Here is an 18,106-nt window from a genome sequence, read left to right on the forward strand (position 1 = left end):
CACAAATGATTGACTCTATAAGATCTTGGGTTATTATTCACCATGCATCAACACATGGTGTGAGCAAGGTGAATGACACACTGAGTAGCAGGAGATGGATTACACATCTCTTTTATCTGCCAATTGCCTCATAAGAGGACTTTTCCTGCTTGGCACAAAAATTAAACAAGCACAAACATTGCCTCTTAAGGAGGGCTTCAGACAGGTGCCTACCAATAACAGTAGGTCTTCCAGACTACATGAAGATTAGAGATTATACCTAAGTGGTTAAGCAACCAAGCAAAGCAAAGTTCAAAATGAACTTAAAGCAACTTAAGTACCTGTGGAAACACCAAACAAATCAGTACAATGTTCAGACAAACAGATAACAGTCAATAAGCAACAGACAATCCCAATATACAAAATGTGTAAGCCAAAAGGCAAACTCAAATGAGTTAGCATCAACCTACAAAACACACAAGTGTTAGTAATCAAAAGCAAACATCAATGCTCAAATGATGAAGCATCATCAACTATGGAACTTGGATGCTCAACCTGAAATCAAAGCTCAACTGTAAGCAACCAACCACTAGGTCAAAGCCTAGGGTCAAAGATGGAGAAAAAATTTAAGACAGGAGCTGAAATTTATCACAAAGCATCTTCAAACAAATATTGACATATTCCAAAAGGTCTCACATCAAAATCAATCACCAAAAGCATTTCATGATCAAGAAAAGTTCAAGGCAATTTCAAAGCTCATATGTGATCATCATGAATGGAAAAAATCAAATCAAAACAGAAATGATTCAAATAAATCTGGAAAAAATCATGAGTAATCAAGACATCTAACATGATCAACATACAAAAAATCAGAGGAATTGAATATCATTTGGCATGGCAATCTCATGGCACAAGTTGAACAAGCAAAGGTGTGACACAAATTGTCACACCAAGTTATCACATGCATAAAACAGAAATGGTGCATAGGAAAAATACCAAACCAAAGCCAAAATGTCAAGCAATGTATCAAGAAATAGCATGCAAAATTTCACATTCATTGGATAAGAAACAAGCATTTCACAAAGGAATAAGCAAGGCAAGGTCACCATTGGACATATGATCACATAACCTAGCACCAAATAAAATCCAGCCAAGCACAATATTGGAAATTATGATCATAAAATAATAGAGAGAACAAGGATCACAATGCAAAAAATTAGGAATCAAATGATGCATTTTTCTATTTTATATGATTTTTGGAAGTTCATGAAAATCTTTGAAATCAAAATGTGAACTAGCATGGCCAAAGGAGGGAAAATGAGAAAATGGCAAGGCATTTGAAAATATGTCTCTCGCTGGGAATCGAACCTCAGCCAGATTCAAATTTGCGCGCTCAACATCAAAACGACATCGTTTAGACTTAAACCCTAGCGCGCCCAAAAATTTGTAGCTAATTTGAAGTTTCGTAGCAAATCCAAAGCAAATTCGCAGCAAATTCTGGAAATGATGAATGCTCATAGGTTGAAGATGAAGATCATGATGATCTTCATCTGGATTTTCCAGATTTTTCAAAACACGTCCAAAAATCATAATCAAGCACAGCATTCGAATCCTCATCACATGTACATCAAGAATCCATAATCATTTCATGCAAAAACATCAAAACACGCACGGATCGAAGAAAATAAAGTTCAACATCAAAACTTCAATCAATCATATCTAACTCAAAACAACACCAAATCGCACGATTCAAAGCTCAAATTCATCAGCATGCTTAGATCTACAACAACATAGCAATAGATTTTAAAATTAAGAGATTCGAATTGTGACCTCTTGAAGTGCAGAAGCTGGAATTCGTGCTATCCAAGACTTGAAATGATCAAAAGCTTCTCTGTGATGCTTGTATAGATGATTGGAGGAGAGATTGAAGCTCAATTGCACATGAATCCAACAGATTTTGAAGTCACCATGGATGCTTCAAGCTTCGAGTATAGCACAATATGCTTCAATCATTATCTCATCCTCGACGGAGTCTGTGGTTTTCTACCCTTATACCGGTAGTTGTAAACCCTATTTTCCCCTTGCAGAGTTAACCTTTTGCTCATCCTAATCGGTGACGGTTACTCTTCTGTGGTTTTCTACCCAATATCCGGTAGATGTAATCCCCTCCTTGACGGTTATCATTATCCAATATTCGGTGTTGATATTCCCTCATTCTCTTGGATAATTGCTCTGATTAGGCAGTTTATCCCCAGTAGTCATCTTTCATATACCGGTTGACGGTAATGTTTGTTGCTCCCCTTAAATGGTCATCATTATATACCTAGTTTTGGTATCCTGATGCCTTGCTTTGTCAGTCGATTTATCCTTTATTAACCCAGTAACCGGTTGTGGATAATCTTCCATGCGAGTGTATTATCTACGTTCTGACGATAATAGATAATATATCTCATGCACTCTTTGGTCGAAGCCTTTTGTTCTTTCCCAGTCGAGTAAGATTCGTATCCCTGTTTTGGAATCGAATGTCCATCCCATAATCGAGTTTGCTTTTTGCCCTCTTTTTGGATGATGAGTGTCTTGGGTACATTCCCCAATTCACGCTTTGGTTGGTCACCTATTATATGCCCAGTAACCGGCATCCCTGGTGTCCCCTCCTTCTTCTCCCTATTATGACTTTTGTCCCCTGTGGTGTCAGATTTTCCTGAGTGGAGATATACCTTTTTAGGTCCTCCTCAGACGATTTGGTTGATTGATATCTCTCACCCTTATACCGGTCTTAGATATTCATTCTCCCGGAGCATGTTTCTCCCTCACCCTTTATACCGGTGGAATCACATGATCTCTTTTTGAGCTTATTACCCAGTAACCGGTAATACCTCATTTGTTTTCCTCAGCTGAGTCCTTTGTGGACATATCCACCTGAGTCCGGATTTTTATCCGAGGTATCCTTTGCGGATAATTTTGCTGTATTGGCATATTCCCCAATACATGCATCTTCGAGTCAGCTCGAGTCCTTCCATGGATTCATTTCATGGATTCTCTCCGTGTCTCTCAGCAAGTTTTAAGTCGTGACCTGCTCACGCATTTCTATCCTTTTACTCCCCGGTAGAGTCTCTGTTCCCTTTAGGAGTGTGTTACTCCAGTGGATTTTCAATTGTTCCTGATCTCTTTCTTTCTTTGTGGACACATATCCCCATAGAGTGTTACTATTTGCATATATACATCTGCATCATGAGGTCTCTTAGGGACCAAAATTCGTCTCTTTGTTATTATTTACGCCCATTCTACCCCGTCGAGACGAAGATTTTAACCTTCACTTCTCCGGCTAGAATGACCTTAAATAGGGGCATCTGTAAGACCCTAATTTTGTCCCTAAGATCCCCATGGCATCATAACATTGCATTTGCATTGCCTCAAGGATCATTAGCATCTTGGTTCCCTTTGCCTTTGGGTGGGACCTCTTGTGAGTGGTTTGAGATCACCAAGCTTGCTTGAATTGTATATCATTGTTTTTCTCATTTTTGTTTACTAACCAAAAGTACAAAAATATGTCACTAACATCTTTTGTTTGTAACTGAAGCCATCACAAGGTCAGGAGCTTCAAGGAGATCCTTTATACAGAGATATGGCCAAGAGAAGATGATAGCAAGCATGGTAATGGTTCCTAAAGCTCTCATCCATCAAATATGCCTCCCTAGCACCTCAAGTCATCATTTTTTACCAAAACAAGTCAAAGGGTTTGAGGTTTGTTCCCCAGAGAAACCCTAATTCATCTGTGCACCAGAATGCCTTGCTCTTGAAGCAACCTCAGCCCATGGTCAAATATAATCAATGGAAGTTATTTAATTCTTCATTTAATGCATATTTGAACTTATTTGAGTGTCCTCAATCATCAATTCATCAAGATATGAGTCATGGACTTGAGAAGTTGATCAGTCAATTCATCTGACTATTTTGAAATGCACTGAGACCTAACTTTTTGTGTGTTGGTCAAATGGAGATGATTCCAAAATCAAAAATGTTCTTAAGACCAATATGAACAACTTTCATGTTCATAAAAAATTGATTTGAATCTTGGAAGGTCATCTCCCATTCCAAGACATTATAGGTCATTTTGACTGAAACCCTAATTTTGGGTCAACTTCCCAAGGACATAACTCATTCATTTTTTATGATTTTAAGATGGGATCAAATGCATTGGAAAGATTAAGATGTCTAATTCAAATGTTATGTTGGACAAAATTTCAAAATCTCAAAGGAAATACATGTGATAATGCAAGACATTATAGGTCCTTTTGGGTCAAATGCATTAAAAGGCAAAAAAGTCCAACTTCAACTGCCCATAACTCTTTCATCAAAATTCCAAATGATGCAAACTTTAAGTCCATTTTGATGGTCTCGAAATTACCTACAACTTTGATGTTGGAGGTTTTTTCATTTGAAGATCTCATCATCAAAACAGAAGGGCTTGAACATTGGCCAAATTTAGAAACTTTGCCTTTTCATGTTTTGCACCTTGCACTTTAAACTCCAATTTCACCAATTTCCACACTTCAAATGGATTTTTTCCCAACATAACAATTGTTTCTTACATCAAAACCTTTCTAACCATTACTCACATGACCATGTTTGGATTTGGCAAGTGGTAGTTTCGAAGAGGGGAAATTTTTGGTTCAATTATGCATAACATGGTGAAACTTCATATGCAAGCAATTGGAGTGCAAACCACACGTCCAAACCTTCTCCAAATCATTTCAGCATCCATTTGCATTGGCTTTTGGGCCCTCCATGCGCCTGTACAGGCCCATGCATGGAGGCCTTCAACTTTCATGCACACGAAATTCACCTTGCTTGCATCAAGTTTTGCTATAAATAGAGGTGCATACCTCCATCATAAACCAACCTAAAGGCGCCTGAAACCCTGCTGAAGTGATTCCCCAACCTCACCAAAGAAGTTATTTCACTTTTCTCCATTTTTTTCCAGATCCAAAATTCAACTACATCTGGTTGAATCCTTGGATCTAAAGCTTCTAGACCTTCATCATTTACTCCATTGATCTTTTGTTTTGATAAAGAAAGCAAGGAATCAAGCTCAAATCTCCAGAATTCAAGTTTGTTCTTCAACTGGTATTTTCTTCGAAACTCATCATATATTGACCTATTTGCTTGGATCTTGTGTTGGCTGAAGTCCTCTCAATAGAGGCATCATGACTGTGCATTTAATTTTTGAAATCCATTAAGTTCATGATGAACACCACAGAACTTCCATCTCTGATTTCTCTCAATATAGAGATCTAGAGTGGAATTGAGTGGCACAGGGATGATGTACATCATCCCAGCTTTCCAAAGATGTATGGATCGTGCGTTTTGGTTTCCATTTGAAGCTCTGCAAATTTTGGACATGGCCGGAGGTTGGCCGGAGAAGACAGTGGCGCTGGCCACCGTCTGGTCTCTAGATTCAATCAGGAGCGTCCATTCTTGTTTCCAGATTGAATCTCATGCATCCAATGTTATGACTTTTTTAAAGGCTATGTGTGATGCTGTTGATTCAAGTACATCATGCGCGCGCGTCTCCCTGCCTTCAGATATGCCACGTCAATTAATGAATCCAAATCTGACGCCTCTGGATTTTTGGCATTTTTGATTTTCTGATTTTATTTTCTTTATTTCCTTTTATTTCAAAAATTCATATCTCTTTTATTATTGGTCCAAAAATTATGGGACCAATTGCATTCCTCTCCAAATAATTTCTAGTTTCTAATTTTGATTTTTAATATTTTTTATTTCATTATTTAATATTTTTTGTGAATTTTCTCTTTTCTGGTTATTTTTAATTCATTTTAATTAGTTTTTGATATTCAAAAAATACAAAAATATTTTCCTAACCTATTTGAATGATGATGGATCTATGAAAATATTCTCATCAATTTTTTAATTAATTTGAGATTTATTTGAGATTTTAGTTCAATTAGGTTATTTTTATTCATTTTTAATTGATTAAAAATAGTTTCTGACTTTTAAAAATGCTGAAATTTTTTGTCAAACTTTGTTTGACCTTGTTGAACTTGGGATAAATCACTTGGATCTTTCAAGGTTGATTTGAAGTGATTTTGAAGTTTGACCTTTCTTTTATTTTTAATTCAAGTTTATTTTAATATTAAAAAATGCCAAAAAATATTATGCTTATTGTTTGACCTCCAATCTTCATCTCATTTCTGATTTCTCATTGTTTGACTTTGACTTTCAATGTCATTTGGTCAATACACATGGATTGGTACATTTTTATTTCACCTTATGCATTTTGATCTTTCCATTTTCCTTATCCATTCTTCTTCTTCTTCTTCTCCTTCTTTTTCTTTTTGATCAATGAGTTGAAGGTTGATAAGTTGACATTGATTAGGAAGACTTAATCTTCCTTGATTCAAATCTAATTCATCTTGATCAATTGATCAAGTGAATGGCTTTGCATTAAGGATAGGTTGTTTCCTAAATCATGCAAAAGACTTAAACCAATACAAGATCAATTCTCTTTTCCTTTTTTTTGGCATGGCAAGTTGTTGGAACTTGGTTCACTAATCAAGACTTCTAACTTGTGTTGTTGCCTACATTATTATTGACCGGCCTCAGATAGTTGTGACTTCTACATAAGTCCAATTATGATTGCTTAACATAGCGCTAAATTTGCCTTATGGCACATTAACTACTAACACTAATCATTAACAATTAACATTTACTTTTTGCTCTTTACTTTTATGCAATTTACTATTCTTGCACATACTATCCATTTGCTTTTTCCTTTGCTCACTTGAGCACATGTTTATGTTAATGCCATTTGCCTTTTGCTCACTTGAGCACATAATTGTGTATATACTATTGTGCTTGTGTTTTGTTTTGATTGATGTGGACCAAATGCAAAAAATTGGACAAAGTGGACTTAGACTTTAGGACTTTCCCTATGCAAACTTGGAGTCAAAGAGCAACTAGGCATTGGGCCTTTAGAGTGCTATAAAAAGTCAAAGAGCAATTAGGCATTGGGCCTCTAGAGTGCTATAAAAAGTCAAAGAGCAACTAGGCATTGAGCCTTTAGAATGCTTAAGCTTGAAGATGAACATTGAAAGGACCATATTCTAAACTCCCTCTTGTCCATTCTTTGATTGTATTATAGAACCTTTTGATGTGTGTTTTCTTGTGCTAGGAGTTCTAATTTGAGCTTATTTGGGGAACCATTACCATGAGCTTCTAAGAGAGAGAGATCCAAGATGCATTGAGGAGTCTTTCCAAGAATCCACTTTGATTGATGATTGCTTGAATTTATGCTTTCTATGATTACTTATTCCAAGGATGGGAGCTTTTGGATCATCAATATGATCTCAAGAGAGGAACTCCATTGTGGTTTTGTTTCTTTATCCCTCACCTCTTTGCTTTGCTTAGGACTTAGCTCCTTCTTCTTCTTCTCTCCACTCTAACCCAAGCCAAAACTTTTGTGCAAACATTTAACATTTGTTTTCAAACATTAGAAACCTAAGCCTTAGGCTTTTGATTTTCAAACCTTTTTTAACACTTATTTTGAATTGAATCTTTAAGTCAACTTTGACCATTTTTGTACATACTTCTAATTGGTAAATATAACCCATTCAAATTTCTTTTTGTCGTTCCAATGGCCACTTTCTTAATCAAATTTTCCATAACCTTTAGCTATTAGGTTTGAGTTATCCTTGAGGTAGATATAATACTCACCTATATCCTTAGTGATGGACAATGAGTCTTCCATGCTTATTATAGGGTTAACCCCTCACTAGCATGTTGAATCTATCCTCACATGGTAGATTTGTGGTTTTAGGTTGAGTTTTCTCCCTTGGATAACAAAAGACCTTAAGGCTTTTGGATCAATCAATTCACCAACTCATTTTGAGATTTTTACCCCGAACTACGAGGTTTTGATCCTAATCTTTTTTAAGATGGTACGTAGGCAATGGGTTTATCCATCCAAACACAAAATGTAAATAACTTGTATATTTCTCTTCTCTTCACTTCAATCATGTTTGCAGAAATAAACTTTCATAAAACAACAACCTTGCAACAAGTATGAAAAGGGCTCCCTAGGAGTACCTAGGATGTTTTGGGTGCCTAACACCTTCCCATTACATAACCAACCCCCTTACCCAGATCTCTGATTCTATTTTACTAGTTTTTGATTCGATAAAACTATTAGGTTTTTGTTCGCTTTCTAACCATTCCTTTGGATAAATAGAAGTGCGGTGGCGACTCGACTTGTATGATTTACCTTGGATTTAGTCAATATCTCTAATGGTAACGAATACCCCGCTACAATATAGACTGATGATCACGTCTCATGGATCATGGATAAGGAGTTATCAAGTCTTAAATATGGGTATGAATATTAGGAGTAATATTTGTATTGGATTGACCCGCTATGAGAATATTATATAGAATGTTATGCAAAGTGTCATAAGTTATTCTCATGGTGATAGTGGTGTATATCACTCTTCGACCTGAAACCACTATGGACCCTAGATGTAAAGTTGAGTGCCTTATTGTTGATCAAACATTGTCTGTAACTGGATGACCATAAAGACAGTTGATGGGTACTCCACGTAGCATGCTGAGGGACATGAGTGACCTAGATGGAATTTTCCCATCCTGCGTAACAGGATAAATGTCTACGGGCCCAATATTGAACTGGACAAGGATGAAACACTCTATACCTTGTGTTCAATATAGACATAAGGGAAAAGGGGTAATTGTACACCTAAGTATTATCACAAAAGGATTTGTCAGATCACATGACATTTTTGTGTCTTGGGCAGCAATGATGTGTTGCTAGATACCGCTCACTATTTATTATGTTAAATATGTGATTTAATATAATTATCAATGCCGCGAAAACCTACAGGGTCACACACAAAAGGACAGATTGATGAGAGATAGAGTAAATAAGGAACACCGTAAGGTACGGTGCACTTAAGTAAATTGTAGGACATCGTAAGGTACGGTCCACTTAAGTAGAATACGAAATATGGTAAGGTATCACGCGCTTAAGTGATTTTGGTATATCATAAGATATGGGTCACATAAACTTAAGTGGGCTTTTTAGCTTACAGCCCACACAAATATAAATAGAACCCTTGTGCAGAAGCATTTGTGTAGATGAAAATTTCGTTTCTCTCTCTCTCTCTCTCTCTCTCTCTCTCTCTCTCTCTCTCACACACACACACACACACACACACACACACACACACACTCAAAGCCTTCATTCGAAGCAGCTAGCACTGAGACTGAAGGAATTTGTTCGTGTGGACTGAGTAGAGGCGTTGTCACCATTCAACGTTCATGATCACTCCTTCGATCTACATCAAGGGTTTCAATCGCCACAAGAGGTAACGATTCAATCATTGATCATGCCCATTCGTAAGGATCACAAAAGGAGAAATTTTTAATTTCCGTTGCGTTTTGGATCTCTATTCTCCTTTAAACCAAACATCTCTTACTTTCACATTTTTGGATGTAAGTGCTTTGTCTTAAACAATGACAAAGATAATCTCGGTAAGTTTGATATGAAATCCGATGAAGGTATTTTTCTTGGATATTCTCTTTCTAATAAAGCTTTTAGAGTTTATAACAAAAGAACTTTAACAATTGAAGAATCTATGCATGTTTAATTTGATGAATCTAACACCTCGAAAGAGGGTGAAGTTATTTCTGAGGATGATGAGATTATAGGAAATCCTATAGAAGATTCTACTAAAGTCAACAATGATGATCAAATAAAAGACAAAGAGTAACTCAATCAACAAGAGTCAAATCAAGAATATCTTCCTCAAGAATGGAGAACGCATATAGATCATCCTAATGACAAAATTATTGGAGACATAAATCAGGGAGTATCTACTCGTTTGAATCTTAAAGATGCTTGTATTAACATGGCTTTTGTTTCTCAATTTGAACCTTCTAAAGTCACAGATGGCTTAGATGATGATCAATGGATTCTAGCCATGCAAGAGGAACTTAATCAATTTAAAAGAAATTAAGTATGGGATTTAGTTCCTAGACCAAAAGGTAAGCATGTTATTAGTACTAAGTGGATTTTTAAAAATAAGCTAGATGAAAATGGTATCATTTTAAGGAACAAGGCAAGATTAGTAGCCTAAGGATATAATCAAGAGGAAGGTATAGATTTTAAGGAAACATTTGCTCATGTTGCTAGACTAGAGGCAATTAGATTATTGTTGGCATATGCTTGTTCTTTGAATTTTCAGTTGTACCAGATGGACATTAAAAGCGCATTCCTAAATGGATACATACTTGAAGAAGTTTATGTAAGTCAACCTCCAAGATTTGAAGACTTCAAACATCCTAATCATGTGTACAAACTCAAAAATGCCTTGTACAGATTGAAGCAAGCACCAAGGGTTTGGTATAATAGGTCAAGTAATTTTCTTTGCGAACATGGTTTCGAAAAAGGTAAAGTGGATACTACTTTGTTTATCAAAAGAATTAACCATCATACTATCTTACTGCAAATTTATGTAGATGACATCATATTTGTATCCACAAATGAATCCTTATGTGAAGAATTATCAACAATCATGCAAGGAGAATTTGAAATTTCCATGATGAGTAAGTTGAACTACTTTCTTGGGTTGCAAATCAAATAAATAAAGAATGGGATATTCATTAATCAATCTAAATATTGCAAAGAACTTTTCAAAAGATTTGGCATGGATACTTGCAAAAAAATATAGCCACTCCAATGGGATCGGGGACATATCTTGATCATGACGAATTCGGAACTCCAATTGATATCACAAAGTATCGAGGTATGATCGGTTCCTTGTTGTATCTAACGGCTAGTCGACCTGATATTATGTTTAATGTCTGTTTATGTGCTCGTTTTGAAGCTTGTCCGAATGAATCTCATCTAACTGTTGTAAAGAGAATAATGAAGTATCTCAAAGGAATATCCAATGTCAGCTTACGGTACCCCAAAGGTAGTATATGTAGTCTTGTTGATTTCTCTGATGCAGATTATGCAGGATGTAAGACGAACAGGAAAAGCACGAGTGTAACATGTCACATTTTTGGAAATGCTCTAGTTTCTTGGTCATGTAAAAAGCAAGCGAGTGTAGCTCTCAGCACTGTAGACGAAAAATATATCGTCGCCGATAGTTGTTGTGCACAAATACTTTAATTGAAGTAACAACTTCTTGACAATGGTGTAAATCTAGGTAGCATCTCTCTCAAATGCGACAACACAAGTGCAATCAATATTTCAAAGAATCCAATCATGCACTCGAGAATCAAACACATCTACATTAGACATCACTTCTTAAGGGATCACGTTCTAAAAGTTGACATTGATATTTCTTTCATCGATACTCGAAATCAACTCGCAGATATCTTCATAAAGCCGCTTTCTCGAGACGTTTTTTACAAAATTAGAAGAGAGCTTGGTATTTTAAATGAAGGTGACATATAATTCTTCAATATTTATTCATTATACTCTATAATGAATCAAAGTTTCAATTTTTAAGTCTTTTCCCTTCCTTTATAGTAATGACAAATGGGGAGAAGTATTGTTATTATTTTGTATGCGTTTTCTCTAACAAATTGCAGCTAGCAAAAACTCTTTCGAGCATTGATCAAGGGGGAGCATTTTGTGTTAGAGAAACAAGATTGAATCAAACTTTTAAGATATGATTATCATCATCAAAAAGGGGGAGAATGTGAATGCATAATTATCAAGTGTTTTGATGACGACAAGATTCTACAAAACAAGAATGGATTGACAAAAAGAAATGGCGCAAAGACTTCTAAAGCAAAGACAAGTTTCATATTATGTCAACTCTTGAATAAATACTTATGGATTGATCATGAATGATAAGGTATATATCATTCAACCTTTCTAATGATTATACAAGTGTTCAAGTCCTCATACATTCATATCATGTTTATTTCAAATGTTTGGATGCATCTTGCCAAAGTTTTTCTCTTTGAAAAATAACTATTTTTGCATTTTGCAGGGTTGTTAATCAGTTAACAACATTGTGTTAATCAATTAACAGGCAAAAAAATTCAAATCTTTTGCACATTACAAGGGTGTAATTGATTAACCATTTTTGGTTAATTGATTATCATTGTACCGGTTTCTAAAAAAATTACATTTTTTTATTCCTTTGGTTTTCAAAAATAGTTCTTGAAGCATGACATTCTTTCATGGGTTGTACTCATTTATAGAGGTGTATTAGTGCTATATAAACACCATCTCTTCATATTTTAATCTCACCTCCTTTTTCAAATTTTCAAATATTCAAATATTCTCTTCATCTTTCAAAAATTCTCTAAGTGTTCAAAACCAAAATTTTAAGAGTGAAACTTTATGCACTTAACCTTCATAGAAAAGCATTCTAAGTTTCATTTCATTCATAGTGAACACTTATATATCGTTAAGAGATTTGTTTGTTATAAGGAGAAGATCAATCCATAGATTGATACTTATACAATTCCATTTCACATGCTTATAAAAAATTCATATTAGTTTGTGTATCCTTGTTGTCCACGATTGTTGAAAACATGAGGTTCATTAAAGGGAGGATTATTCTCTTTTTGAACTTAGTGAAAAATCCAAGAGGATTGTTCTTGGGGTGATTGTTAGTGTCTGTATAGGAAGACTAGAAAGAGTCTTGTATAAGTCCTAACAATAGTAAAATTTCTTTCATGTTGAAAAAGGACTTGAGTACTCTCGGACTGTGAGGGGAACCAAGATATCTCTTTGTGTTCTTTATCTTTCCATATTTACCGTTTTCATCACATAGTAATCACTTAGGAAAGATTCTTAAAACAAGTCAAAAAATCAGAAAAAAATTCATAATACCTAATACACTCCCCTCTTAGGTGCACACTCAACTTACACTAATATTACCCATGACAAAATTTCAGCAAAAAAGTGCGCACGAAAAATCTGGTGTGTGGAAAAACTTATCGGTTTTTTAAAAAACACCATGTTGTACTAGATGTTTTGCAAAAGCTTGAAATTTTCGGTAGTGTAAAATCACACGTTTTTTAAAAACCTCCTACATTTAGTTAACCTTTAGAAGAACTTCAAAAAATACGATAGTGTTATTTCAACGGTTAAGATTTTGCTGATAGTTATGTACGGCTGTGATTGCATCGACAATTGTGTTTGGTCCATAATGAATCCAAACTTGTATAAATATGGATCACCTGTTGTTAAAAGAACATCTTAAAATGTCTTACTATTCGTTTATGGCATCTGTGTACTTTAACGGGGTGGAACCTCCCTTTGATTTTAGACTCCCAAAGGACACCACATGTCTCGCTCTTTTGAGATTCAAAATGAATAATATGTTGTCTGACACCGAGAACCAAAAGGTGAGTAAGATCGAGTGTCATGTACCATGGATTGATATTGATGGAAGGATGAAATACTGCCATATTGAGCTGAAGACTAATGAAGATTTGAAGGTTAGGTGAAATACATATCATTGTAGGCTAACAAAGGGACCAATCGAGTTTGATGCAAAAATTTATATATTTGTCAACGATATAATCAAGATGTTGAAACGTCCAGAATCATCTAGTAGTGTTTAAATTTTGCATGCATTTATTATTGTTAAGTCATATAATTTGTTATGTTATGTTAAATTAAATGTAGTGGGTTAAGTTATGTTCATCTTGCAATAATGAAAGCGACGAAATGTTATCTATTAAAGTGTATAACTCAAATGTCTAAGTAATAGTACATATAGTATACAAATAATACAAAAATAATCATAATGTCTGCATAAGTCCCCCACGGGCTATGTGTGTTGCATGCGATAACAAAGTATAAACCTCACAATCTAGGTTTACCAAACCCATAAGGTTATCAATAATGATTATTATCATTTGCAGGTGTTATTGATCATTCACACAACGTAGAGGTGGTGGTAGGTGGTGGCACGTCATTAGAAGGTCCCCTAACATTAGAAGGTATATAGCATCATCTCCCTGCTCAACATGTGGGATGATGTGAATGTGTGATACAGTAGTGTACCACTCCAAGTACTCATTCACACATTGTGCAGGGAATTGAACCTACATTACACGATATCTAAGGGAACGGACAGAGTTGATAATGTTACCAACAAATCATCTATCAGTGTCCTCAGATAGAATAGCAAGGATCGGCAATGTGAAGAATTAGAAGAGCACTTAAATCTTAGAACATTAGAGACATCAAAATTGGCACCCGGATAACAATGGATGTCTTACAAACAACATTCTTACCAACAAGCGGGACACTCTGACCCGACGTAAGAGATAGTGTGATAATACAAATGCTTAAGTTTTGAGACATAAGCAATTCGTTTTCCCATGGTCACATGACCCCAACAATATTAACCTAGATTACGTGTTATTCAGGGGAAATTACACCACGGTAAACCCTAGTAATGACTTAATATATAGAAACTTATTAGAGCAAATACTTGCCTCACTTATCTTTTTCATGTCAAAACTCAGGTACTCCAACATCCAACTCATAACATCACCACAATAGAGCCAGGTAGAGGCTTAATCTATAGAAACTTGTTAGACCAAATGCTTGACTCACTTATCTTTGCCATGTCAAAACTCGGGTACTCCAACATCTAACACATGATATCAAAAACATGATGGTCAAACTTCGGCGACAAAGAAGAACTAGGCGCAAATACTTTCAATGCAGCCATATACAATTGTAATCTACTCTAAAGAAAGACAACAAAACCACCCATTGGAACACCAACTATACCCAGAGTTCCAATACCAACCTACATCTTCTCACTTTTTGACGAAAGCAAAAGCAAGTATTCGGAACTGAACGACACTGGTTTTATTATACGAAGACGGAACCCATATAGACCTAACGAAAAAAAAAAACATAGACTTTGCACCATTACCAGCTCCAAAGAACAATGTGCCATACAGAGGGAAGGCATGGTATGTGGCAACGGAAGGAGCAAATGAAATTGAACTGAAAGCTACTGTGTCCTATGCCTACAATGTAGCAAACATTATTTTAAACTTATTCAATGGCCTTGCAACACAGAAAACAAAAGACCCTGGTAAGTTCACAATTTTCTTTCATGAAAAACTTGAAACAATTTAATAAGTTAATCAAGATTCTTTTTAGAATCAAATTAGTTACAAAAAAAAATCTAACTTCATTATATCTTTGGTTAAAAAAATAAGTTAAAAAGTTAAGCACAGAGGGTATATACTTTGGAATAAAACTATTTATTTTGATCAGAACTATAATTTGATACTATACTACAAGCTAAATCTTACTGGAACTGTTTGTGATACAGTTCTTGCTTCATGCAAATTTCCAAGACTAATTCTATAAGCTTTTGGATAATCACTACAAGGATTCTTCAGAGGACTAATGAAACAAATTTCAACGTTTTAAACATGATTTTATTTTAAACTATTGTATTAATCCAATTATTTATTTAGAACAATTGAACATAAATTAGGGCAAAAGAACAAATATCAACGAACAATTGTTGAACTAAAGACACTGAATTCCATTGATAAGGCGCTGAGTACAATTACAATATCACAAGATTAGATTCTCAAGAAATTAAAATCAACGGTTTGTGATTAACTACATATCAAAAATATCTACACAAACCCTAATGCAAGAATTTAAAAGGATCAGGCACGCTCGCCTCTAATACGCCTAGCGAGCTGAATATCCTTGGGCATGATAGTGACACGCTTGGCGTGAATTGCGCAGAGATTTGTGTCCTCAAAGAGTCCAACGAGGTAAGCCTCGGCTGCTTCCTGGAGTGCCGACACGGCGGAGCTCTGGAAACGGAGGTCAGTCTTGAAATCTTGAGCGATCTCACGAACAAGACGCTGGAAAGGAAGTTTGCGGATCAAAAGCTCAGTACTCTTCTGGTACTTGCGGATCTCACGGAGAGCGACGGTTCCTGGCCTGAAACGATGTGGCTTCTTCACTCCTCCGGTGGCTGGAGCAGACTTGCGAGCGGCTTTGGTTGCCAGTTGCTTCCTTGGGGCTTTGCCGCCGGTGGACTTGCGAGCAGTTTGCTTGGTCCGTGCCATTGAAAGATAACAGAAAACGGTTACTGAAAGATTAAAACTTGAGGCTTGTTTTCTGTTATGCTGTGAGTGATGATTTTCAAAAGGGGAGAAAATGGTTTATTATATAGTGCTGATTTTGTGCGGGTTTTGAATTTGAGAGGGTGAATTTGTTATGATTGTGGCCGTTGATTTTGGTTGGATAATCGACTGATGATGTTTATTTGGAGAAGTTGAGCACGCGGATTAGTGACATGGCATGTAGAGGAGTTTGGAGCGCATGATGGTAATCGTTGATCTGGTAGTGATGAAAGGTTGAGATTGAATTTGATAATGTGACGCGGATCGATAGATTTCTGGTGGGGGCAAACGCAAATGAAATATTGGATTTTGAGGTTTAAACTCCTTTTTTTACAAAATGTCCTAACCATTTTTCTAAAACTTCACTAACTACTCCTTTTTAGTGAACATAATATTGTTATTGTATTTATTTAAAAAAATTATTGTTGTATATTTCAAATTTGTAATACAAACTAGTAATAATAAATTTATGTCTACCCGGGGTACAAGTATTGATTTGGTACGTACATTTGTTAATAAAAATAAAAATAATATTATGATTTTAAAAAAAGTAAAGACAAAGCTACGATGGTAAAAAAAATAGAAAAAATATTATGAATATTTGAAAGTAAAAGTATAAAATATAAGACATAAGACATGGTTACTGAAAAAATAAATTAGGTTAATAGTAATATTGAATAGGGATAAAATTTATAGTCATATTAGTATATATTTTGGGAATAATAGATATAAAAAAATGTTTATTTATTAAAAAATATATATTAATTTATGATATAATTTACATTAAAACATGGTTAAAATTAGAAAAGTTTAAAAAAAAGGTTTTGTATATTGTGAATGGAATGGGCAATAAATTATATAAATAAAATGAAAGAAACATGATCATTGGATAGATTCATGGGCTTTGTAATACAAATATATAACTTAGTCCCGAAAGAATAACGAAGAATGAGTATAAAAGGTAGTAGGATTTAGTTTGTTCTTGTCATTTTCGTAATGATGGGCAAAGGACGAAAAAATGGCTCTTATTTATCGATATCATCAGACTGCAAGTGAGTATTTTTGAGACTGGATTTGTATTTAATTTGTTGTTAAATTTTGCTTGCATCTTAAAGTTCATTACAAGATTTGTATTTAATTAGTTGTTATGTTTTGATGGCAGTGTATATGAAGGTTATAATAGAATTCTCGTCTGAGAGGTTCAATGTCTTGCCTGAATGACTTATAGTCTCATTAATCAAGTTATATATAACTTCTCCTGAGAGGCTTAGATTTCCCAAACTATTTAAACTCTCTCTACAGGGACTTAGAATTTCCTCGGGCGGGATCATACATAAAAACCTTGCACAAAAGACGCGACTGAAGTCTAGTCTAAGAAACTTATAGTCACACCCAATAGGTCAAAGCCTCGCTCGAGGAACTTATAGTCTCGTCAGCCAAACTGCATATAACTTTTCCTTAAGGACTTAGATTTACCACGCCATTCAAACTCTCAACTGAGGGACTTAGAGTTTCCTCGGGCATGATCATACTTAAAAAATCTCACCCAAGAGACACGACTGAAGTCTAGCCTAAGAGACTTAGTCATAAGTCTTGTATGAAGGCATGAGAGAAGTCCCACCTAAGAGGTCCAACACCCCGTCTTAGGGAGTTATAGTCTCATCATCTAGGCTACATATAACTTGTCTGAGGGATTTAGATTTCCCAGGCTATCTAAACTTTCCCCTAAGGTACTTAGAGTTTCCTTAGGAGTGATCCTACGTAGAACTTCCGCCCAATAAGAGAGACTTAAGTCTAGCCTAAGACACTTATTCATAACTCTTGCTGGGGGCGTGAAAGAAGTCCCGCAAGAGAGGTTCGTCGCCTTGCCTGAGGAGTACCATCAGCCATACTACATATAACTTTGCCTAAGAGACTTAGATTTACTAGGATATTTAAACTC

General features: G+C 35.4%; 1 protein-coding gene across 1 annotated transcript; it reads right to left on the reverse strand.

The window, feature by feature from the left end:
* Window positions 1–15,542: 15,542 nt before the first annotated feature.
* On the reverse strand, window positions 15,543–16,195 carry LOC127105305 (histone H3.2). Its single transcript, XM_051042472.1, has one exon. The coding sequence runs from the start codon at window positions 16,105–16,107 to the stop codon at window positions 15,697–15,699; it is 411 nt and encodes a 136-aa protein (XP_050898429.1). The 5' UTR covers window positions 16,108–16,195; the 3' UTR covers window positions 15,543–15,696.
* Window positions 16,196–18,106: the final 1,911 nt, after the last annotated feature.

The sequence above is a fragment of the Lathyrus oleraceus genome, chromosome 7 (assembly GCF_024323335.1).
Source record: "Lathyrus oleraceus cultivar Zhongwan6 chromosome 7, CAAS_Psat_ZW6_1.0, whole genome shotgun sequence".
Taxonomy (NCBI): Eukaryota; Viridiplantae; Streptophyta; class Magnoliopsida; order Fabales; family Fabaceae; genus Lathyrus; species Lathyrus oleraceus.